The sequence below is a fragment of the Caretta caretta genome, chromosome 24 (genome assembly GCF_965140235.1).
Source record: "Caretta caretta isolate rCarCar2 chromosome 24, rCarCar1.hap1, whole genome shotgun sequence".
In the NCBI taxonomy this organism is placed as follows: Eukaryota; Metazoa; Chordata; order Testudines; family Cheloniidae; genus Caretta; species Caretta caretta.
In genome coordinates this window covers 4410858-4434262 of record NC_134229.1, presented here as the reverse complement: position 1 = coordinate 4434262, position 23405 = coordinate 4410858, and the positions used below count along the sequence as shown (strand labels likewise).

Below are 23405 nucleotides of genomic sequence, written 5' to 3'. Positions count from 1 at the left end.
GTGGATGCGATCGGAGGCTCGTTTGCTGATGCCTCGTCCCAGGCACACCACTTGGTGTGAAGCTCCCCCCTAAGGAGGAGCAAAAAGCCGGGGGGGGGCTGCAGTCAGCAGGCTGAAGGCGCAGAACTCAGAGCGAACAGATACAAAGGGGGGGGGGGACTCGAGAGAGACTCCGGCCTGCAGACGGTCAGGTGCGAGCAAACACAAGTTGCAAAGAGCGAGTCCGTCGTTGCTACATTTGTCTTGTAGCAAAAGCAAATATTCCTAATCATCAAGTATCCAGGGAAGGGTGGCTTCCGGGGAGGGATCTGGCTACAGTTGTTGCAAATCAATAATTGATTGTTGTGGTTGGTTTTTTTTAAACTATCAATGAAGTGTCCAGCTCCCAGGTTGGGGAGGTGGAATCCAGCTCCCCTTTGTCACGTTGTCAGACAATTATTAGTCCTACAAATACAGCATCCAGGTGACTTCTTTGGAGGTTGGGGGGGGGGGGGAATATTCAGCTAGATTTGTCTTGTTGCAAACTAATGACAATACTTATTAAAGTATTTAGCCGGGCGTGGGGGGGAGCCTCCAGCTAGAGTGGGCGGGATTGTACCATAATAATTAGCTAATGACAAAATATCTGGCTTCTAATGAATTATGAACAATCTGGCAAATGATTATACAGGATTTTGGTCCACGGTTTTCAAGGTAAAGCCACAAATATTCAGCAACAGTTTCCTCTCTCTTTGCCTTGGAATTAACTCAAAAGCTGGCCCCCCAGTCTTGCAAAAATGTGTACACCTGCTTAACTTCACATATGTACCAACCCCACTGCCATCAACTGAATTTATGCCCAGGCATAAAGCTAAAAGCATGTGGCCGTCATCAGGGCCTGAGCTGATTTCAACTTGTCGGCTGCCCTGGTCTTGCAAAGAGCTCTGGAACAATTTGCTGGGTCAGGCTTTTGCTTTAAATCCAGAAAAAAATAATGTAGTTAAGATCCCCATTTCCGCAAACACTTAAGCACCCAGATAACTTTCCATTTGTGAGTAGCTCCACTGAGTTAACTGGGGCTTACAAAGTGTATTTAAGTTACTCACTCATGTCAGTGATTGCAGGAGCTGGGCCTAAATGTGTCTTGTTGCAAAAAAGGTAGGAAAAAATATCGGAAAAGAAGAAAATACAAGATAATCCAACTAAAGATACTTTATATGGACAGAACGTTCTGGTTCAGAGCTTCTATTGGTCCTGTACAAACAAATAAGTAAATAAAGTTTCCAGCTACAGTTATGAACAACGGCACAAATACTTAAAGCCCCAACAATGAAGCTACTTATGTGTATGTGTCAATTTGGCCAACTCTGGCTATATTTACTGTGTTCCTTAAAGCTGGAGTCATAGGATTAGGTAAGAATCTTGGCTTTCATTTAAAGAAGAGATGTTTCTAGCCCTTTCGGTTGCAAATAAAAGCTTGGAAATGTGACCCGACCCTCCCCCCCCCAAGGCTCCAAAATGAAAAGGGGAATAAAAAGAACCCAAAATGTGTTGTTGTTTACAATCTCGTGATTTTTAAGCCAATGGCCTGCTTGTGTGGTTCCAATTCCAGGGTCAGGGCCTTGAATAAAGGGACTACACACAGTGTGTGAAGTCAAGCCTGTGCGTAAGTCTTTGCAGGATGGCAGCCAAAGTTGTGAACAGACCAGAGAGTTTTAAGTTAGAGTCCATCGGGGTGGGAGGTTATTGAGTTGTTAATGTCTGATTCATAAGCTCTCTCTACCACACTTTTCCCCAACACTAAAATTAAAAGTAGCCAGCTTAAATCAGGACTGAAACTGATGCATATTGGGGATTTCCACTTCTGTACTCCCCGTTCCATTTCATCAACAGACAGTCGAAAGAGCAGGGCTAGGGGTTGAATGGGGAGAGCTCCTGGCAGCTGAGGGCTTGATCTTGCAAGGGGCTGAGGTCCATCCAGATCCTCAAAGATAATTACACACCTAAAACTCCCATTCATTTCAACAGGAGACGGGCATCTAACTACCTTTGAGGATCTCAGCCTGACTGTTTTGGCCCTGACCCAGCAAAGCATTTAAGTACATGAGCAGTCCCATGGAGTTCAATAAGACTACCCAGGTGCTTAGCTGTAAGTAAGTGCTTTGCTGGGTCAGAATCAGAGTGCTGGGTACCTTGCCGGATCAGGGTCTTAGCTGGTAATTTCCCCCCAGCTTTAATAATAATAAAAATAAATTAATAATTAATAATTAGTATTAAAGTAGTGGCTAAAGGCTCCAGCTGAGAGCAGGTCCCCATTGTGCTAGGGAGTATTCACAGCAAGAGACAATCCCTTCTCCAGGAAGCTTCCAGTCTCAATAGACAAGACAGACAAAGGGTGAGGAGAACGAAATTCTATTATCCCCATTTGCAGGTGGAAAAATCCAGATTTAATTAAAAAATTAGGTCTCTATTATTATTAATTATTATCATTATTCTTGTATGTGTATTACCATTAGTCCTAGCCCTTGTGGTCGCAAAGATAACTTCTGATGCAGGAACCAGCTGTAAACCAAATCAGTGAGGTCTACCTGCGTTTGCCACCTGCCTGAAACAATAACTCCAAGAGGTCTGAACGTTCCTATTCCTCTCAATGGGTTGATCATTCTGAAGCCTCATGATGACAATTGTAATGCTAATGCTGCAAACTACAGTATCTCACTGCTGGAAGAGAGGGAGGAAGGGAACCATTTTATCTCACTGGAGAAGAAGCATTCCCAGCTTCTTAAGAGTTTCCTTTATCATCTGTGTCTAGAACCATCTGCTTCAGCCCCAAAGTCTGGATGCTTCATTCCATCTGGTGATTGTGGTTGGCTCCCCAGTAGCATTTCTTTCACCTCCTGATGTGACAGAAGACAGAAGGGACTGTCCCCTACCGTGGGCCAGATCATGCTACTATGACTCTCACTAGATTGTGCCTTGTGCTTGGCATAATCTCACTGAAGTCAAGGGGGCTACTTGAGGAACAGTGTACTACTCAGTGTGAGTAAGGGTGTGATAATTAACCCTCTGTCTATGGACAGCATCTAAAACAACAGGGCCCTGATCCTGGCTGAGGTCAACCCTTAGAAGTCCCAACTGAGATCAGGGTCCCATCATGCTAGGCACTGTGTGTGCACATAGAGAGAGACAGCCCTTGCTCTGGAGATCTTTGCAGTCTAAATAGTCAAGACAGACAAAGGGGGAGAGGGAAAACAGACCCAGAGTGGGGAACAGCTTTGTCTGAGGTCAAAGAGCAGATTTGTAGCGGAGCTGGGAATACAACCCAGGTCTCTGACTTCGTCTCAAGAGCCCTAACCACTCGACCAGGTTGCTGCCGATGCTAACATAATATAATTATAGTTATCTAAGTAAATCAATCAAATGTATAGAAGGAGAAATCACTCCTCCCCATTATTCAAAGTTAACACAACCATATAAAACCAGCCACATCACAAACATAGTAACCAAAGCCCCTTCCGCCTGATTACAGCTCAATAAATCTGAGGCATAGCTGCTCCGTGTTGCCACCTAGTGATGTGGACTTGTGAACATCCCAAAAAAGCTCCCACAGTAACTCTCAGGACAACCTCTCTCCTCTTTTGTTTTAAGAAAAGGAGTACTTGTGGCACCTTAGAGACTAACCAGTCTTTGGAAGCTCAGGATAGATTTTTGAGATGGGTGTCAAAGGGGGTGGGAGTGAAGTCCTGACTCTAACTTCACTCATGACACTAAACTTCCATTGACTTCAGTGGGAGTTTTGCCTGAGAAGTGACTGCAGAAGTGGACCTAATATGAGCTTCCATAATTTTTTGGTTGTTGTAAGTTTCAGTGGAAATGGTTTTCATTAGCTTGTGAAAAGAGAGAGAGCAGGAAGAAGATTTAAACATTTTCCAGCTGTGATGGAAACCCAATCTCTCTCTCAGTAGCATATAAAGGCCCCAAGATCAGGGCCCCGTTGTGCCAGGCACTGTGCATCCATGTAGTGAGAGAGAGAGACAGCCCTGCTCTGAAGACTTTACAATTGGAATAGACTAGGCAGAGGATGGGTTAATATTTCTGTGTCACAAACTGGGAACTGAGGCACTCACAGGGGAAACAACTCTGTGAGGTCACACCATGAGTCTGCAACAGTGGCAAGAATTGAATCCTGCTCTCCTAAGTACCAAACCGCTACCTTAACTGCTAGACCAGTCTTCCTCTAGCATGCTCTAACATGGCCAAGAGAGTAAAACTGACTAAAAACAAGAGTGAAACCAACCAGTTTCATTTCGCTGTGCCAGTTTAGAAGAAATGGAGAGAAATTCACAATAAAGATCATAATCAGTAAGAAGTAAACTTGGAGGTTAACCTTCTTTCAGCTTCTGAAACCTGAGATCTTCATAACCCAGGGGAGAACATCCATTTTTAACACAGCAGGGACTTGCCAGTTCTTCAAGCTAATGTCTAGGGGCTGGTGGCCAACTGCAGATTAGCCAATACCCAACCCTTAGAAAGTGGTAAAATTAAGGCACCGGCGTCACAAAATGTATTTTGCTAATTTCTCTTGATTTCACTTTAATTATATATGTTAACGGTTCACAGCATACTAGCAAATGGGCTTCAGTGGGCTTTGGATCAGGCTCCACATTTGCGAAGAGGAAGAAGATCTCAAGTCTTCATACTGCTCTTGTATGTCTGGAGGACCTCCACTGAAGTCACTGGAGTGATACCAGTGTAAAAGCAGCATGCATGAGATTATTATGATTACTGGTTTGTATTACATAGTGCAAGAAGGAACTTGCCTAAGCAGCAAATCAGTGGAAGAAATGGAAATAGAACCATGGTCTTTTCCGTCAGAACTCATCCCTGGGCCACACAGCCCTTTGTTAAGCATGATGAGAAGTGGGACTTTTGGTGATGGTTATTCAGTTTGTAGCTAACCCAGATTCAACCCTTGCTGGTCCAAATTCTAGGCACGGAGGGATTTGGCTGGGTGTTTTGCACTTGGTAGTGTTCCTGTAAACACAGTGCAATGATATGGCAAAGCAGCATGTGCAGTGGCCCGGAAAGGCTGGGAGTGTTGAAGCCAGCACGTGGTGCATAGGGGAAGTAGGTATTTTGACTGGGAGGCCTGTGCAAAGATGGGCCCAATTACAGCGTAACTATTTTATGTGCTGCCCCGGGGCCTGCTGCTGCACCCCGTTTGAGATGTGTAACCTACATAGTAAAACGGCTAAGTGCTAATGCTCCCAGCTGTATCACAGTGCAGAAGGTGAAAATCGGTGGCTTTTACACGGAGGGAACAAGGGAACAGTTTAGGGGAGCAACGGGGCTGTGATTCAGAGCGTGACACTGGGAGGCAGGGCTCCCACCAACGGTCCCTGCAGCTTCGAGCCCCTAACTGAACCCCTGACACCACGCTCGGCTTTGGGGTTAGCAGTGACCCTAGGGTGACCAGACAGCAAGTGTGAAAATTCAGGACAGTGAGTAATCTATCACTGCACTGGGGCACTGGAGTTAGCACCGACTCCAAGGGGAGATCACCATTTGCTGGCCACGGGGCAATGAACTACGAGTCCCAGCATGCACTGCAGCGCCCCCTGCTGGTAGGGACTGAGAAGCGTCTCCCTGGGCATTGTGGGAGTTGTAGTCCCTCTGCCATAGGGCGCTCCGGGTCCTGGTTTGGCGATTAACTAACAGTCCTGGCACGTATTGCGTCAGGTCCCTCTCTCAGCCAATGAAGAGTTCGCCGTGGTGCATTGTGGGCGTCGCAGTCCACCCGCGGCAGTGCACCATGGGAGTTGTAGTCCTTCTCTATGACCGCAAATCTGTAGCCGACCTTTTTTGCAGATAATGAACGGTGGGGTCGGAGGCGGCATTAATTGCAGTGTATTATGGGAGTTACCGTTATTTGAGTCTGGGAAAGCTACTAAATCCCTACGGGCCCAGTGCACTCTGGGAGTGGCCGTATGAGACAGCGGGGAGAGTGACGAAATGACTGCAAATCCCAGGGTGCCCAGCTTCCTGTCTCTGTGGGCAGCAAGGGCGTTTTGCCGCGGTGCACTCTGGGATTGGTAGTCTCCCCCGACTGAATGGGGTCCGTTAACCGCCCGTCTGCCGCGGTGCATTCTGGGAGTTTCAGTCTTCGTGGGAGGTGACGATGCTGTCGTCACTACCGGTAGCCGCGGTGCAGGCTGGGAGTGGTCGTCCCGCCTTTGGGTGAGTATGGACTCCACGTCCCGAGGTGCAGCGCGGGTACCCCCTTGCGGAGAGCCAATGGGGCTCGGCCGCGGTGCCCTCTGGGAGTTGTAGTTTTGTTGTGCTGAGGAGGGGGGCTCTCGGCGGCCATTAGCTGTGCGCGCGCTGGGCTGGCTGAGAGCGGCTGGGTCGGAGCCTTCGCCTCCCCTTTCCACCCGGGGGTGGAGCTGCCATGGCGGCCCGCGCGGCTTAGCCCCGCTCCCCTCCCCCCCAGCTCCGGGAACGGCGGAAGCGGGCGCGGCCTAGTCGCGCGGGCGGATCCCCGGGCTCGCGTAGCGGCCGCTGCCGCCCAGGGCTGCCCCTCGGCCGGCCGCGGGGCGGGGGCCATGTCCCTGGTGGCCTATGGCAGCAGTGAGGAGGAGAGCGATGCGGAGGAGGCCTCCGGCGAGGAAGAGGAGGCCCCCCCCGTCCAGCCCCCCCCGGGCAGGGGGCTCTTCTCTGTCCTGCCCCCTCCCAAGCTCCCACTGCTGCCCCCCCACCAGCTTCTGGGCTCCGGCTTCCCTCTGCTGCCCCCGCCCCACGGGGGGCCGCCCCCTCCCTTCATGCTGGGGCCCCCTCCCTCAGTCCGGGGCTTCAGCACCCCCCCTCCAGGGATGAGCCCGGCCCAGGCCTCTGCTCTGGGGCTGGGCCTGCCTGAGCCAGCAGCCTTGGGGAGCCTGGCGGGGGAGCAGCCCAGGCTTGGGGGGCTCCCCCTGCCCCCGCCCAGGGACCCCGCTGGACTGAATCTCCCCCCTCCTGCCATGGCCTGCGCTGCTCCCCCCGGGGCCGGGGCTGGCTCCGGCCTCCCCAAGCCGAAGAAGAGGATTGCGGCGCCCGAGCTGCACAAGGGGGATGTGAGTATGAAATAAAGTCTTGTGTTCTGGGGATCCAGTGACGCCTCCACCCCGAGCGGGGGGCGCCCCCATAAAGAGGCATCTCCCGTAAGGGAATGGGGGGCGCCCCTGGTAGGGGAGCACCCCCTGGGAGAGTATTCCTGCAACTCTCCCTGTCTTATTGGGGTGATCCTATGGCGGTTTCAGGCGACTGTGAAATGTTGTGCTGACCCCAAGCATCCTAGCACAAGAAGGTGCGGGAAAAAAAGTTGACACTGACATTGCAGCGTCTCGGGGGAGACCTGTCCTAGCTGGCAACTCTAATCCTAAAGTGCTTTGCAGAATTAAGCTGGCATAGAAAGCTTATTTACAATCACAATACAGCAAAACTAGATTATCCGTAGGCTTGTTCGTTAGAAAAGTTAACTAGTTAATGAGTCGAAGCCTGAATCTACCAGTTTTTGGAACGTCCAAAATAATTTGTATTTTGCAAGCCCAAATTTCACATCAAAACTAAAATTTGTTTATTTAAAACTAATTATCTGAAGGTTTTAGGTTCCCCCGGGACACTTAAGTAATAGGTTATCTGTAACTTGCCTTTGTGTTTTCATAGTGTCTCTGATCCCACTGGGTCCTTAAGCACCATGAAATTGCAACTGGTTATGTGCTGTACAATAGGGAGGGGAGGGGAATATTCTTGGTCAAGAACAGAGGGTAACCACTCCCGCAGAAAGTGTCATTCTCAGAGTATGCAGAACTAATGGGACCTCAGTTTCTCTTTTGAAAGAGCATCCCCAAAACTCAGTTCTTTTACCATAAAGGATTAGGGAGATAGTGTTGCTGGGATTCGAACCTTTGATTCTAGGACATACATATATCAAACCTAATAGTGAAACTAGTTGGGTTTGTCCTACTCTCATCAGGAGATACATTGGTTCAGCAATGCCTTCTATTCTGAAAGAATCTGTAATATTTTAGCATAAGGACTTAATTATAAACCATGTGTGGGAATGTGATTGATGTGTATACCAGTAAAATGCAACCTCCTCCTGAGTGGAAAGTGACAGCTTTTTAACAGTGTCCAGCAATCCTATTTAATAAGACTAGGAAAGGAAGTGGAAGAATATCCTAATCCAATTGCAGTTGTGGCAAAAGCTTAGGGAGGCAGATTGTAGTTAAACCCCACAAAGGGTCAGGACTTTGTTTTAGTCTCTATTCACTGGCACATTGTCTCCCTGTTCCGTCAGGGTGTTACCTATTTTATATTGCCTCTTGTAGGATGCAAAGAATAATCAGCAAAGTCCTGGAGAGACGACAGAGAGCTGCCTGTCTATTTTGAGACAGGCAGCTGCAGGAGGTGGATCCTGACTGTGAACTTATAAATAGTTGCAGGGATATAGTTGGTCAGCCAGCATCTTAGCCTTGGGAGAACTGGAACTGTGTCAATGTCAATTCCCCTCTCACCTTGCTAGGAGTCTGCAGGAATGGCATAGGGGACACTCCAGAGTGTATGCTGCTCTCCATAGTCTCAACAACTCAGGGCGCTGGTTTGGCTGTTAAGTGACCTAGCCTAACAAATTCCAGAGCCATAGATCCCTATGCCAAGATGACCAAAATATAAGATATGTGACAGAGAATATCTTGTTGCTATACCTTGGGACTGTTTATAGTGAACTTGAATTTAGTCAAAGCATTGGCAGGCAACAGGACCATTCAAATTCATTCTACTTCCCACTGCTTTGCAATGTGCATGTCTCCATCCCAGTTAGGATGATAGGGGGAGGAAATGGCTTCGCTTTAGGTGTGCTCCACTCTGTCCATCTCTAATATCCCTGTGTCATAATCCTCTTATTTCTATCCCTTCTGCTGGCTCCAGTAACGATGTACATCTGTTGGGCAATGCAATGTATCGATCAGTCTTGTTAGCAAACTAATCAGAAGTGTTCTCCTCTCTCACATCCCCTGTTTGCTCATTCCCTTCTTCACAGCATCTGGCTGAGAAACAGACATTTCATAATAAAACAGATGCCAACCTACTGCCGTAATGTTAATGAGGAGGCTTATTGACAACTCTTGTGGGATAGACTTACATGAAAGGGATCTGTTTCTTTTCGTGTATTAATCCATCCCACCCACCCCCATGTAGCAACATATTAACTTTGAACAGTTATTTGGCACAGATTATCACTGGTTGTTATGTTGATGAGTAAGGGTCAGTAAAAAGAAATGCATAAAAATGGGGCCATTCTTAATTTTTCACTACTCCGTACCTCTTTTCCATTGTGACAATCGTCCTAATCCTTCAAACCCCCCCTCAAAATTCCATTCTTTCACCTTGCGTCCCAACCAGGGAATTCTACCTCAGTTTCTGCTTCAGCATATCAGAATTTACATGATGAGTTCTGTTTTAACTCTCCTTATCTGTTTACTTTATCTAGCTTCATGTTCTACATTTGTATAATTTAGGTAGTAAACTGGGCTATGTCTCCCTTAATCTCTGTAAATTGCCATGGAAAGCTATAGGACTGTATACCTCTTTAGGGCTGGATTCTCTTGTACAGTAAGGCCCCTTTATGATGGCAGAGCGTGGAAAGGGGCCTAGAACGTAAGAGAATCAGTCTACAGACACTAATTTCTAATGGGACTTGGGTGTCCAAAACGTCTAAGCACCTTTGAAAAATCTCCATTCTAAATTACCAGATCCACAGTGTTATGAGTTTGTGTTTCCATTTTGGTTTACATTGTCTAAACACAAAAGCAGAGGGCTGTCAGTTTTGAGGTTGGCATTTTTTGTGATTTCAAAACAGAGCCTGACTTATAAAAGACTCAAACTGAGTTTTGCCTCAGTGTTTTGTTTCTTATATTAAAAAAACAGCAGCAAAAAACTTTAAAATGCCAGAGCTGTTGGTACTCGGTGTACTACTCACTGATGAGCAGCTAAATATGTGTAAGCTGTGCCTCTCATTTTCTCCCACTCACTCCTGCATTGTAAATGTATTAAAATGACAGTCTTAAAATTTTAAATCCTGACTTAATTTTAAGTAAATGTTTTTTTTTGGTCCACATACCATACAGATGAAATTGATCTTAAGTTGGACAAAACATTGTTCAGTTGCGTTGAAATTGCTCTTATGAGATTTAAAGAACTAATGCCAGTGTACTAGTTTATATAGCTATAGTTTTTACAGTAGCGTAGTGCTTTATACATGGCCATGTCCAAACTGCATTAGTTACAACTGTTGCTAAACGTAGCCGCAAGTAGCAGAGTCTTGCTTCCATTGTGGACAGTTTGCTTATCTCTCATGTAGTAACCAGGGCTGGCTTTCAATGAGACAGCACTTCTTGACCTGATCTCCTCATATCAGTTGGACTGGAGGTGAAAGAACTTCGATCTCCTACCGCTTGTTCAGCAGCTAGGGTCCTTGCAAATCAAAAAGCTGGCCCTACTGCTAACATGATCTCTTTGATAATGAGTACATTTATTCTATTTTTTTTTTTTTTACTGTCACAAGTGCTACTTAAATTGTTTGTTTTTTTTTTTCTTTCTCAGTCAGATTCAGAGGAAGATGAACCAGCAAAGAAGAAAAACTCTCTTCAGGTAATGACTTAAAATGTAATTCTCAAACGTATACTTCCTGTGGAAGCAACTTGATTGTCACAATCTTGGGCTTACAGCTGGGGCCCTCAGGCAGCCCCCTATCAGGACTAAGGGGGCACTAGTGTACAGTAGCAAACTGCCAGAGTTCCTAAAGGAGACTATTTTTGTGGTATACAAGTATGGTATATTCAGGTTCTACAACAACTGGTTAGGCTGCTACTAAAACTTAATCAGGCAGTTGAATCAAGTTGCCACAGGTTAGATGACATATGAAACTTAATCTATAGTAGCAAACAGAATCATTGGCTGACAGTCAAGTCACTTGGAACTCTGAACCTGCTGCCAAGCCCATAAAAATGAGGGAAAGTAATAGAAAACCTGGATTTGTGCTGGAAATGGCCCACCTTGATTATCATACACATTGTAAGGAGAGTGATCACTTTAGATAAGCTATTACCAGCAGGAGAGTGGGGTGGGAGGAGGTATTTTTTCATGCTTTTTGTGTGTATATAATAAGATCTTCTACACTTTCCACAGTATGCATCCGATGAAGTGAGCTGTAGCTCACGAAAGCTTATGCTCAAATAAATTGGTTAGTCTCTAAGGTGCCACAAGTCCTCCTTTTCTTTTTGCGAATACAGACTAACACGGCTGTTACTCAGAAAAATTATTGTAAACCCAACCCTGCTGCTTTTGAGATCGAGGCATTTCATTGACTTCAAAATGGATGGCCTTTTGGTCAAGGCACCGGAATGGGACTTGGGAATTGTAGGTTCAGTTCCTGGCTCTGTCACAGACTCTCTGTGACACCTTGGGGACTTAGTTCCTGATCCTGCAACTTCTTGCACTTTGGCAGCAAGACCCCCAAGGGTCCATTTTTTTATTACTTAGCCAAATTACTTAGACCTCCACTGACAAGCTGGATACTTCAGTGTTTTCAAACTGCCAGCCAAGAAAACCCTATCTCCAGAGATTGGTGGTAGTTCCTAATAGAAGCAACGTTTAGAAAAGCGTAGTGTATTTGCACCTGCAAGTAGCTTGGATAAACAGGAGAACTGAAGGTAACAAGTTTATTGCTTCCTGTCCTATATGGGTCTAAACATTGTTCAGGAGCGGCTGATCTATTTAAAAACACCGGTCGTGAGAGGCAGTGTGGCCTAGTGCATAGAATCTGGGACTGGGACTCAGGAGGCCTGGGTTCTTTTTCTGGCTCTGCTACTGGCCTGGTGGGTGACCTTGGTCAAGTGGTTTTACCGCTCTGTGCCTCAGTTTCCCTTCTGTAGAATGGGGATAATGATAGTGACCTCCTTTGTAAAGTACTTTGAGATCTAATCACTGCATGCTAAAAAGCATGGTGCTGTTGGGACAGTCTTTAGTGTCTTGCTCCCCCCAGTATTCTGCCTCCCATTGCTTTCAGGTGTGAACTTGATGATGGAATTTATTATGACTTATATTACGATAGCTCTGAAGGGCCCCAGTCGTGGCTCAGGGCCTCATTGTGTTAGGATGACAAACACAGCAGAGATTCTCCCAACCCTGACCACTTACACGCTATTCATGCTTAGATTGCAGGCCTGCAGGGTGAAGACTAAGCTGTGTGGTGTGAAAAGCTGGCACAAACGCACAATTCTTCAATCTTTCCCTTACTTGCAATCAGCCTGTATATATGAAAGTTGGATTAAACCCCAAACTGGAGGGTCTAAGGCAGTGGTCTGGTCTAAGGTATAAGGTATAAGTATAAGGTATAAGTGATCAAATACCTTTCTTAAAAGGTTTCTTTAGGATAATGCTCTGAACAGTGCTTTAATTTGGAGAACATAGACTGATGCCTTTGAGAGCTATACATTCCCTGAAAAGCCCTCTTATTTTTGGATAAGGAAGCCTCTGGCATTTTTCCCCTTTCCATTGTAGAAGTGAAATAAAGCTTCAGTTCACCGCGCTAGCATTCAGCAAAACCCCTTACAACCCTTCCTGTTGCTCTGGTCTGTCAGATTTTTCTGTCACTGCTTCAGAGCAGAATATAGCCTCCTTTGTATCTCAGGCCAATGTAATTTTCAGTCCCTGCAGTGCACGCTGAGTAGTGGGGGTGCCCATTGGCAAGATTAGATAAAGTGAAATGGGGGTACATATTGAGCACTGGGTTAAGAAAATATAAACTCGCTCATCTATTTTCTTGTCTCCTGTTTTTATGAACCATATTTTCTGAATGAAACCATCAGGGACTCAGCGAGGGCTCTGGCTTGTCTGCTTTGCTTCCTCAACCCAAAAACTTGACGGTGAAAGAGACAAACCGGTTGCTTTTGCCCTATGCTTTCTCGAGGAAAGCAGCAGAAAATGCCTCTGAGTCAAAACCAGCTAAGGCTCCAATCTCCTCCTCCAAGCCAAAACCTCTGTCCAAGCCAGCAGTGGCCACGACTCCTTCGCCATCTGCCATCAAGGCAGCTGCCAAGAGTGCTGCCCTACAGGTGACCAAGCAGATCACCCAGGAGGAGGATGACAGTGACGAAGAGCTAGAGCCAGAGAACTTCTTTTCTTTGACTGACAAAAGTGAGCCCAGCGTGGTCAGCGCGGAGACGTACGTGTATTCTGGCACCGTGGTGACAGAGGATCTGCCCCCTGGGACGGAGCCAGAGCCTGAATTCCAGGATGCTGCCGCAAATGCCCCTCTGGAGTTCAAGACGGCTGCGGGTTCAAGCACCAGTCAGCACAGCTGGGCCCCCAAACCCGGAGAAGACTATGGCAACCAGCCATTTAACCAGTTCCCTGGCTACAGCGATGCCAGTGCCCCGGGGGCATACTATCAGGTAAGAACCAGGATTACCAATGGGCAAAACACAATGGGCTTGGTTTAAAAAGTAGCCTTTGAATTGGTGCAGGTTATAGCCTTGGAGATTGAGCCTGTGCGAACTCTTTCAGGCTAAACAGCCCAGCACACTGAGGCCCCTGCTGTGAGGAGGTCTCAAGGCGTGACTGCAGTATAAATGTTTACCTAACTTTTGAAATGCATCCACAGAATTGCACCTGCCATTGTCTGGGTGCAAAATCTGGGGCCTGTTCAAAGCCATTTCAAAACTTGGGGGCAGTGTCTGAGACAGGATTGGTTCTTACTGATCCAGCAGGAGGGTTATGCTGGGGAGGTAGCAGTTGAGTACATGTAGCCAATAATAGATCTTAAGGGGGGGAAATGGTGTGTGTGTCCTATTTGCTGCTTCATAATGTCTGAAGGTGGGCTAGAAAGTTCTTTAAGGTCTTTAGGGTGTTTTTTTTAACTGTTAGGTTAAGGAAATGAGGAAGCATACACCACACCCAGCTCACACTGCAAGGGTAGTTGTGCAGGTTGAATGTAGTTCCCAGAATGGGATCCTAGGAGTTACCATCTCTGCTCTTGCAGAAGGTCCCCTGGGTTCTTGGACTTGGTTTTACTACATCTCCAAATGACTGTCATTAGCACAGCACCTCCTCACACTGTACTGGGGTATTGGTTTGATTGGCTCTTCCTACTGAGTCAGTATGTACTGAAATGCCAACCCTTCTTCTACAGCCTTCGGAGTCTGCTTTTGTGGTCTCACCTACCAGCATTAACCCCCCATTAATCTACTTTCCACATGAAGCCCAAGGGCAGGGAGAAAACATTAACAGATTGTCTGTGTAGTGGACTTCAGGAGCTCCCCAAATATTTACAGAGTCCTTTTGAGTGCAGGAGGAAATCCACACGTGTCAGTTTATACTGAAAGTAGGGAAAGGTGCAGTGGAACAGTACATCAGAGTGTTGGGATGGGAACACTTGAGGTGGGGTTGTGAAAACACAAAGCTATGGCTCTAGCCAGAGGGGAACTGATTGCAGTCTAAGGTAGTAGTCGCTACGTACACATGTGTAAAGTGCCACTCAGTCCAATGGCGCTGCCAAAGTAGTGATGAACTGGGGACAAGTGCTTACAGCAGGATGCAGTCCCCCTGAGTGGGGAAATAAATTCTCTTGTTGTGCTCAGGGCAAGGCACGTGCATGGCTCCTCATGGGCATCAACAGGCTAACACACCTCTAAGGTCAGGTGATATCTCTGAAGGCGGCCTTTTAAAGGTACCTCATCCTGAGGGCATCTGGTTCCAGATCCAATGCTGCATCTTGGTATCTGTGTCCAGTTTTGTTCCAGTAGCTGTCTGATCACACCTTGATGACAAACCTATTCTCCTCTCGATTACAGGATTACTACCCCAGTGGCTATTACCCAGAGATGGATCCAGCCCTAGGACCAGCACAGGAGATGAGCACCGATTCGTCCTTCATGGATGATGAAGCGGTTGGCATTTATTATATATCCTACCACAGAGTTCACATTTAGATGCTATGGGGTTATAGGAACATAGGATCTGCTTGGCAGCTCAAAACACTGACCTCTCAAGCCTGGTGCCTCGCTACTTGCCATGGCAGATCTGGCTGTTGTTCTTTCAGGTCTAGTGTTCTGTTATGGGCAGTAGTCGATACCTGCTGCTGCCCACTTCCGCTCCCTTAAAGTACACACAGTCAGTCTGGTAATACCGTATGTCATGGGGAAAAGGAAGAATTCCTTAAATGTAATAATAATACATTTGCTTTAAATGGTGTTGAGTGCCTTACAAAGACATTACCCACCCCCATCCTCCAATCTGGATAAGCAACATAGCCAAACAAGAAACGATCAGAAGCAGTATTAACATTGACTGATCTCACACCAGTCCCCAGAAATAAATAAATTTCCCCTGCTAAGGAAACTAACTCTGGGTTGTAAGTCAGGGGAGATCTGCTGCCTTTGGTGGAGCTACAGTGGTTTATGGTGAAGTCAGTGGAGCTACATCAGCTGAGAATCTGGCCTTGTTGCCTGTACGTAAGAATGATCATACTGAGTCAGACCAGTCGTCTATCTAGCCCAGTATCCTGCCCCCCGGCGGTGGCCAATGCCAGGTGCTTCAAAGGGAATTAACAGAACAGGGCAATCATCAAGTGATGCATCCTCTGTCCTTCAGTCCTAGGATCTGGCATTCAGAGGCTTAGGGACACCCAGAGCATGGGGTTGCATCCCCAACCATCTTGGCTAATAGCCATTGATGAGCCTATCCTCCGTGAACTGATCTAATTCTTGTGTTTATGTTCTTGGAAGAATGTTTGGCAAAGCCTGTGGCCCTGACCACTAGGTATGGTATTAGACTTTCCTGCCTTTTTCCCTCTTATACTAGTCCTCGTTATGAGATCACTGATTGCAAGATGGGCAGCTCAGAAGCACTTTTTCTCACACCCCAGCCCCTTCCAGTGATCTTTAGATCTTCTGCTGTGGGTGATCTGGTTTGCTTTATAAGCTGATATCAGATATTTCCAGCAGGAGACAATCCAGCAAGTCCAGCGTAATCTTCACTCAGGATGTAGCAAGGAGTGGATGTCACACACAACACGGTGTGGTGTGCACAGGTGCTAGTTGGCTTACAACTGCAAAGCAATACAAAAACTGCAGCTAAAGGACCTTGGATCTACCTTACTTAATGCAGCAATGTGCTTCATTCATGTTCCAGGGCTCAGCAGCTTCAGCTCAAAATCCATTTGAAATGTACCACAGACTGCTGCCACTCTCCAGAAACTGCCAGCAAAGCTGGCATCTGGAATCGAACGATGCTGCAGAAAGCACTGGCTGTTGTGTGCAATTCCCTTCCAGCAACCTCAGTTCATTTCATATGCCACCCCCCTGATGTGTTGTTTTGGAGACCTGTTCAGTTGTGTAAGGTGCATTTGCCAGTGGCAACATTTTCAGTGCTTCCTTGACTCTTAGAGTGGAGGGTGTGGAAGCCAGGACTGCTCAGTTCTATTCCTGGCTTTGCCAGTGGCTACAGGCAAATGTCTTCTCTTGCTGCTGTCTCTCCATATTTAAAATATATTTCCCTACCTCATGGGTTAGGTGTGGGGGAGAGAGTTTGTGGGGCTCACTGTAAAGAGCTTTGAGATCTGTTGATCTGTAGAAGAGCAGAGTTATACTATAAACAAAGAACTCTCTGACTGGGAAGATGAGCATGGTTGTGGCCCAGCACCTCAGATGATAAGCTGGATCATTCCAAGCCCCAGTCACCTTTGTTTGGTACGGTGTATCAGAGCCATGTAATATGAGCGTAATTCTCTTCTGACCTTTGTTTTAATTCCTCTCTCAGTTCAAGCGTCTCCAAGGTAAACGGAACCGTGGGAGGGAAGAGATCAACTTTGTGGAGATCAAAGGGGATGATCAGCTGAGTGGAGCCCAGCAATGGATGACCAAATCCTTAACAGAGGAGAAGACCATGAAATCTTTCAGCAAGGTATGAATAGGATGTATTGCCTAGTGGGTAGAGCACTGGACCAGGATGCAAAGGGCCTGCCTTCAGGTCCCAAGTCAGCCCCAGACCAGGGGCAAGTCATTTCATCGACCTTGTGTCCCAGTTCCCCATCTGTAAAACGGGGATGTTGAGGATAAAATCCATTAATGATTGTGAGCCGCTCAGGTGCGGGTCAGATAAATAGATGGGTAGCAGAGGGATGGCAAGCCACGGGGCTGCTGTTCGGCTGTCCCTTCAGAGCCTTAGGGAACTTGTTTTCACCTCTCTGAATTGCATTGGTGAGACCAATACTGCATTCATTTCTTGTGCTCACGTTTTGAAAGGAATGTTGAAAAATTGGAGAGGGTGCAGAGAAGATCTACAAAAATGATTTGAGGCCTGGAGAAAATCTCTTACAAGTGAGAGACTTCAGTTGATCAAAAAGATCAAGAGATGACTTGATTATGGTGTAGAGCACTTAGATGGGGAGAAAACACTGCGTACTCAAGGGCTCTTTAGTCAAGCAGAAAGAGACAGAACAAGAACCAATGGCTGGAAGTTAAAGCCAGACCGATACAAATTAGACATAACATGCACCATCAGGAGCAAATGGCCAAGAGGAGTGGTGGATTCTCCATTTTTTGAACTTGTCACATCCAGACTGAATACTTTTCTGGAAGATGCTTTAGCCAAACACAGGTTATTGGGTTCAACACAGGGGTAGCTGGGTGAGCGTCTCTGGCCTTCGAAATACATGAGATCAGACTAGGTGATGTAGTGCGGTCCTTGTGGCCTTACAATCTGTGAATCTAATGTAGAGGGGACTAGAAATTAAAGGATACGCCTTTCCAGTTATCCAGCTGCAAAGGGAAGGGCATCTGGGAAGCAGTCAGGCACGCAGTGCGGCCGGTATGGTGGTGCCGTTCCCAAGCTGATCACTGGAAACCAATGGTCATGGGACAGCAATGAAGTTTGCAGGGAGGTTGTTGGGAATGAACAATTGAAGCAGGAAAGCTCTGGAGACGGCCCCAAAGTGCTACTAGACTTTGGGATAAAGATACCAGAGAGGCAGTTTGCGTCTGCCTTCCCCAACCTCAGTGCTCTGAGTTCAAACCCTGTCAAAGGGAGGAGAGGTAGGGCTGTTTGCTCCTGTAATGGAGCACCTTGAGAACTTAACCCACAGCTAGCTCACTGCTCGGGGTAGGGACCATGCCTTGATTTGTAAGGCACTTGGATCTACAGTTATGTAGGGAGTATGCAACCCTGTATAGAATAGAATGGGAGATCTGGGTTCTATTCCCAGCTTGGCTTTGACTCTTCGTGATCTTGTAACCCATTTCACTTGTCTCTGCTTCCATTCCCCTCTCTGTAAAATGGGTATAATGCCTAGCTTCTGTATATGTTGTGAGGCTTAATCGGTTTTCATGAAATTCAGAGCTCATGGAGGAAGGTGCTGTTTAAGTACAAAGTAATTAGGCACAGCATGGCTGCAGAGCATCTTGAAACAGGTGCTTAGCCCCAGTGTGTGAGCAGTGAAGACTGACTAGAAGCTGCCTCAACATGGGATCTGTTGTTTCATACATTCCAAGGCCAGAGGGGATCATCATGACCATCTAGTCTGACCTCCTGTATAGCACAGTCCAGAGACCTGCCCCACAGTCATTCCTTTTAAACTAGGGCTTATCTTTTAAAAGAAAAAAAATCACCAGTGATGGAGAATCTACCACAACCCTTGTCAAGGGCTTTAAAGCAAACCAGACACTTCTGGTTTCTGCAGCATTGGTTTCTGTCCATGTGACACCATCCCTTGCTGATTTCACTAGCCGGGGCAGTATCCTTCCAGCACTGATAGTCATTTTGAATTTGTTTTTTCTTTAGAAAAAAGGAGAGCAGCCCACAGGACAGCAGAGAAGAAAACACCAGATCACGTACCTGATCCACCAGGTCAGCTGCCTACCATGGGTGTGAAAACAGCCCTTGACAATGTTACAAATGTGGTATCACTTAAGAGCAGAGAGTATCAGTGGAAATGAGCTGATGGAGTCAATAACTTCTGCAGTTACAAGAGAGAGGCCCCCCAGTGTGTCCTACATCAGGCAGACCTCAATCTATGCACGAAGAATTCCCATTGAAACCTGCAGTGGTTTTGTGGGGGGAATTGAGGGCTACAGCAAGCTGTATGGGGCAGAGGCCAGGGCTTCCTTTGCTCCTTGCACAGAACTGAGACCACTGTTAGTGCATCAGTAATTTCTGCCCTTGGGTTGAATCCATTTGTGGTGTCTTCTGAGATTCCCATCCGAGCCCCGAACATTCCTCATCTCCCTCTCAACTCCTGTGTGCCATGCATCTGCCAGAAAGGGTCATTAGAGGGTAATGCAAGTCGCTTCTGTTCTGCCTGTTTCCATCCTCCCCAGCTGGGGTGAACGTGCTGCCTCTGTTGTGCTGTGCTGGCTGGTGTATGTATGGCTGATGTGCAGAACATAAAAGCCCTAGGAGATGATGACAAAGCCACGTGGTAGAGGAGAGTGCAGTGACACCATGTGTGTCTGGAATAGCAGACAGCCTTGATGCTTGTCTGAAGTCACGATTTTGTTGCTCCATGAGCGAAAGCTCAGCCAAGGAGCTTTGGCACCAGGCTAATGGGGTTATGCCTACGACATAGGGAAACCGAACAACAGAGGTAGGTCGAGAGGGTTCATGCAAACAGTCTACAGCCTGGACCTCCCTTTGGCAAGCTTGGCAGTAAGTGCGTCAAGGCTGGTTCCTGTGCAACTTCTCTGGATTCCCCAGACGCTTGATTAGGTGTGCCAGCCTCTCAGTGGGCAGCACAGCTGTAACACTAGGAAAAGCCACGCCCAGGCCAGAGGGAGAAGTGAGGATCCTGACAGACAGTACCTCCTAAAGGCATTTCTGGTAGATCCCAGATAACTCCCCTGACCTCCCCCCCTGCCACCCCCACCCCACCGGCAATCCTCCCGCCTCATCTGGGGCTGTATGTAATGGGGACCAAATGCAGAAGCCCGTTGTGTCTTGCCACTAGATGGCAGAGGGTCTCCTGTTGCTGGGATATCATCGCCGTCACTTCTGGCTTCCTGGCTGGAGGGTGAGGGTGTCTGTGCAGTTGTGTTCCTCAGGAGAATATTTTCTCCTCCCACCTGAGACCCAGCACCCTGATGTGGAGCTTTAGAGAGATGGTTTTTCATAGGTTTGTGTTTGGAGGTCAGTGGCGTGAGGCCACTGGGTTAGCCACCCACTGTTAGAGCTGGCTGAAGGGAGTGTTGACTAGTGGTTAGAACGGGGGCCTGAGAGCCTGGACTCCTGGGGTCTTTCCTGGCTCTGTGGCACATTAACCTACTGTGGCCCCCGTCCTCTCAGTATGCGGAGTGGTGGAATGCCTGCGCCACTGGGCTTTTGAGACTTGATGCGTGTCTGTGATTGAACCTCTTGGGGAGTCTCCGAGGTGAAACCTCGAAAGAACTAGCTGCTGCAGGAAGTGGTTCTGTAGAATCAGCACTGAGCCAGTGTCCCAGCACAAGTTGAAGGGTGCTGTGCTGCTGTGGATGGGACTTAAACCACAGGGCCTGGCCACTTGGGGCCACTTAAGGACCCCATGGCACTTTTCATATGACTAGGGACTCCGAGCATTGTTCCAGCTTGGCTTCTCTACATCAAGATCTCTATCAGGATATTTATATTACACCAGTGGTTTTCAACCTGTTGTCCACATACCCCTGGGGGTCTGAAGACTACATCTAAGATTTCCAAAGTGGGCTGCATCGCCCTTTGACATTTTTTAGGGGTCCACAAATGAAAAACAATTGAAAACGCATAACCGTGGTACCAGAGAACTAACTAACTAAAGTGCTCTGAGCTTCTCATTGTGAAGTGACAGAGAACGGCAAAGGACTATTAAAACAATGAACAACTGTTCTGATTTTGATCTATTCTCCACCCCCTTTTCTGCAGGCGAAGGAGCGAGAGTTGGAACTGAAAAACACATGGTCCGAAAACAAACTCAGCCGGCGTCAGACCCAAGCCAAATATGGATTTTAGTACCTCTCCTATTTTGTGGGCATTAGCCCAGATGACCTACCATGTCAGACTCCTCCTGGCCTACCAGGAATTGAGGAGGCCCCTGGATCTAACTGTGTGGGTGGGAGGATACAGCACTCCCCTGTCTGTGAAGAGAAGGGTTAAATACTAACCATTTCTGAAACCCACGCTGTAATTTTTTTAATGATAATGTAGAAGGCTCAAATCAAGTCTGGTTCGTGCAGCTGGGGACTCTAGCACCGGACAGCCACAGGCTTGTCCAAAGAGGACATGACTGGCGCAAAGTTTTGAGCTCTCATCCTGTAGGTGTACAGACTACCAATTTTTTTCTTTAGTCACCAGAACCTTAGGTAGAGTCTCAATAAATTTCCAAGTCCAACACTGCTCCTTTCTTTGGTCCTACCGTGTGTCAAGAGTGTAATTTCCTTTCTGAAAGGCAGTTTCAAGGGCAAACTTTTTGTATTATTATTATGACTATTATTTGAAAAACCCTTTGGGATAGTTCAGTTTGTACTTGTGTAGACACATTTCTCTTCTTACAAGCAATCTCAGCAGGTTTGAAGTGTGTCTGGTTCTTTTGTTTTCCTTGCCATGCCCTCCTGTAAATTTTGAGTCACTTTTGAGGGGACATTTTTGTTTTCAAGGTCGATGTTGGCTAACAAGACGGTGCTTGTTTCAGTTTGAAAACAGCGCACAGATACCCCCAATCTCTGGACTCCGCGGAAGATATTCTGGTTTCCTCTGCCAGCACAAGAAGCTATTGTAAGCTCTGGGACATGTAAGAATGGGGTAGGTGTGGGTGTCCCCAAGCCAAGGCCCAGAGCGCTGTAAAAATCTGATGCAAATGCTAGTTGAATCCAAGTATTTCTGGGGTGAGATGGTGCCCTGCAGCTCGCAGCGAACTGAAGTCACCACAGTATTTCCTGTAATAATCCAAACCTAGGCAAAAGCTGCCTACAGCACAAATTTTTAACCTATCCGCCTATCTCTATAATGCCTAGTTCCTGCTGAGGCACCAACTCTGGTTTAAATGTTAACTCCACCCACCTGGCTGGAAAAGGGAGGCAATGTCTTGACTTAAACTTGTTTCACAGAACACTTGAAAAATGAGTTTCTTCATTTCACTTAAGATGGTGGACTTCCCAGAGGCAGAGACGGGCATGTCTGCATAGTACACAGGCCAGCTATTCAGATGTGTGTGTATCTGTTCATTCTTGCTGGCCTCACTTCCTAGTTCATTGTTTGCTGCTGAACTCTTATGATGCTGAAGCAAGGAGCGAGTCGGTCCAGTTCTTTAAGTTACATTCCCGACATCAAAGGTTTTATTTGTTGTACCACAACTAAAGCAGTTAATTGCGGCAATTCCATTGAGGAAAACGCCAAAGGGCAACTTGCTCCCGTCTACCCCGTTCCCCCCCCTCCAAAGAAAAGGACGTGGTAAATGAAGTCTGACAGTATTTTAAAATCAGATTATAGGTTAGTTCCCTGGATGTTTTAGTACTTTGCAAAGCCCGTTTTGAGTGTTCCAATGACCAGAATAAAGTTACTGTTGAGTAATTTATTCCTATCTTATCTGTACAGTGAAATCCTCTGAAAAGAGATTTGATAAAGGAATAAAACTTTTAAACGAACCAAACCACCCCTCTGGTTGCCTCTCCAGGCGATGGGATTGTTCACACCCTCTTGTCATTCTCAGGAACTGGACTGGCAAAGGAGTGATTAGATCTTACCAGTTTTAATACTGAACCCACAGGGCCTGACTCCTGTGCACCAAGGCCCGGTTGCACCCTACTGGCATGGAGCTTTACAATGGATACCGCTGTAACTTACACCCACTTTAAGGCCCCTTTCCTCTGCCAGAGCTGCGAAAAAGGACCCTTGAGGCTTGTCTACACATACAGTGCTATCATGGCACTGCCGTAATGCTTCGTGAAGATGCTACCTACACTGACAGGAGAGAGCGTCTCCTGTTGGGGTAGGTACTCCACCTCCCCGAGAGGTTTGGCTGTGTTGACGAGAGAAGCCCTCCTGTTGACATCGTGCTGTGTACAGCCGTCGGTATACCTGTGGCACTGGGGTGTAGACTTCCTACATGCCTGAGTGATGCAGTTGTACTGACGTAAGTCTATAGTGTAGACCCAGCCTTAGTCTTAATGGGAATCAAGGCCAGGACCCTGAACAGCTGGGACTACTCTAAACATATACACAGGCGACTTTGTGCCTGAGTCTTGGCAGTCTTTCTACATCGGAGAATAGGAGGTGACCTTGCTGGGCAAAAGGTGGAAACCAAAACTGTTCCCCCCTCCCCTGGAATTGAACAGCTGGGGCAGTCACAGGTCAGTGAGGGGCTGAAGAGGTGACTGCCTCTCAAAGTGCCA

General features: G+C 47.1%; 1 protein-coding gene across 1 annotated transcript; it reads left to right on the top strand.

Annotated features, from left to right (window-relative positions):
• The first annotated feature begins 6309 nt into the window (after positions 1 to 6309).
• Positions 6310 to 21411, top strand: PRCC (proline rich mitotic checkpoint control factor). Its single transcript, XM_048828266.2, has 7 exons — positions 6310 to 7088; positions 10618 to 10665; positions 12885 to 13469; positions 14868 to 14963; positions 16834 to 16977; positions 18853 to 18918; positions 20941 to 21411. Exons 1-7 carry the CDS (start codon positions 6582 to 6584, stop codon positions 21025 to 21027), a joined length of 1533 nt encoding a protein of 510 aa, XP_048684223.1. The 5' UTR covers positions 6310 to 6581; the 3' UTR covers positions 21028 to 21411.
• The last annotated feature ends 1994 nt before the right edge of the window (positions 21412 to 23405 follow it).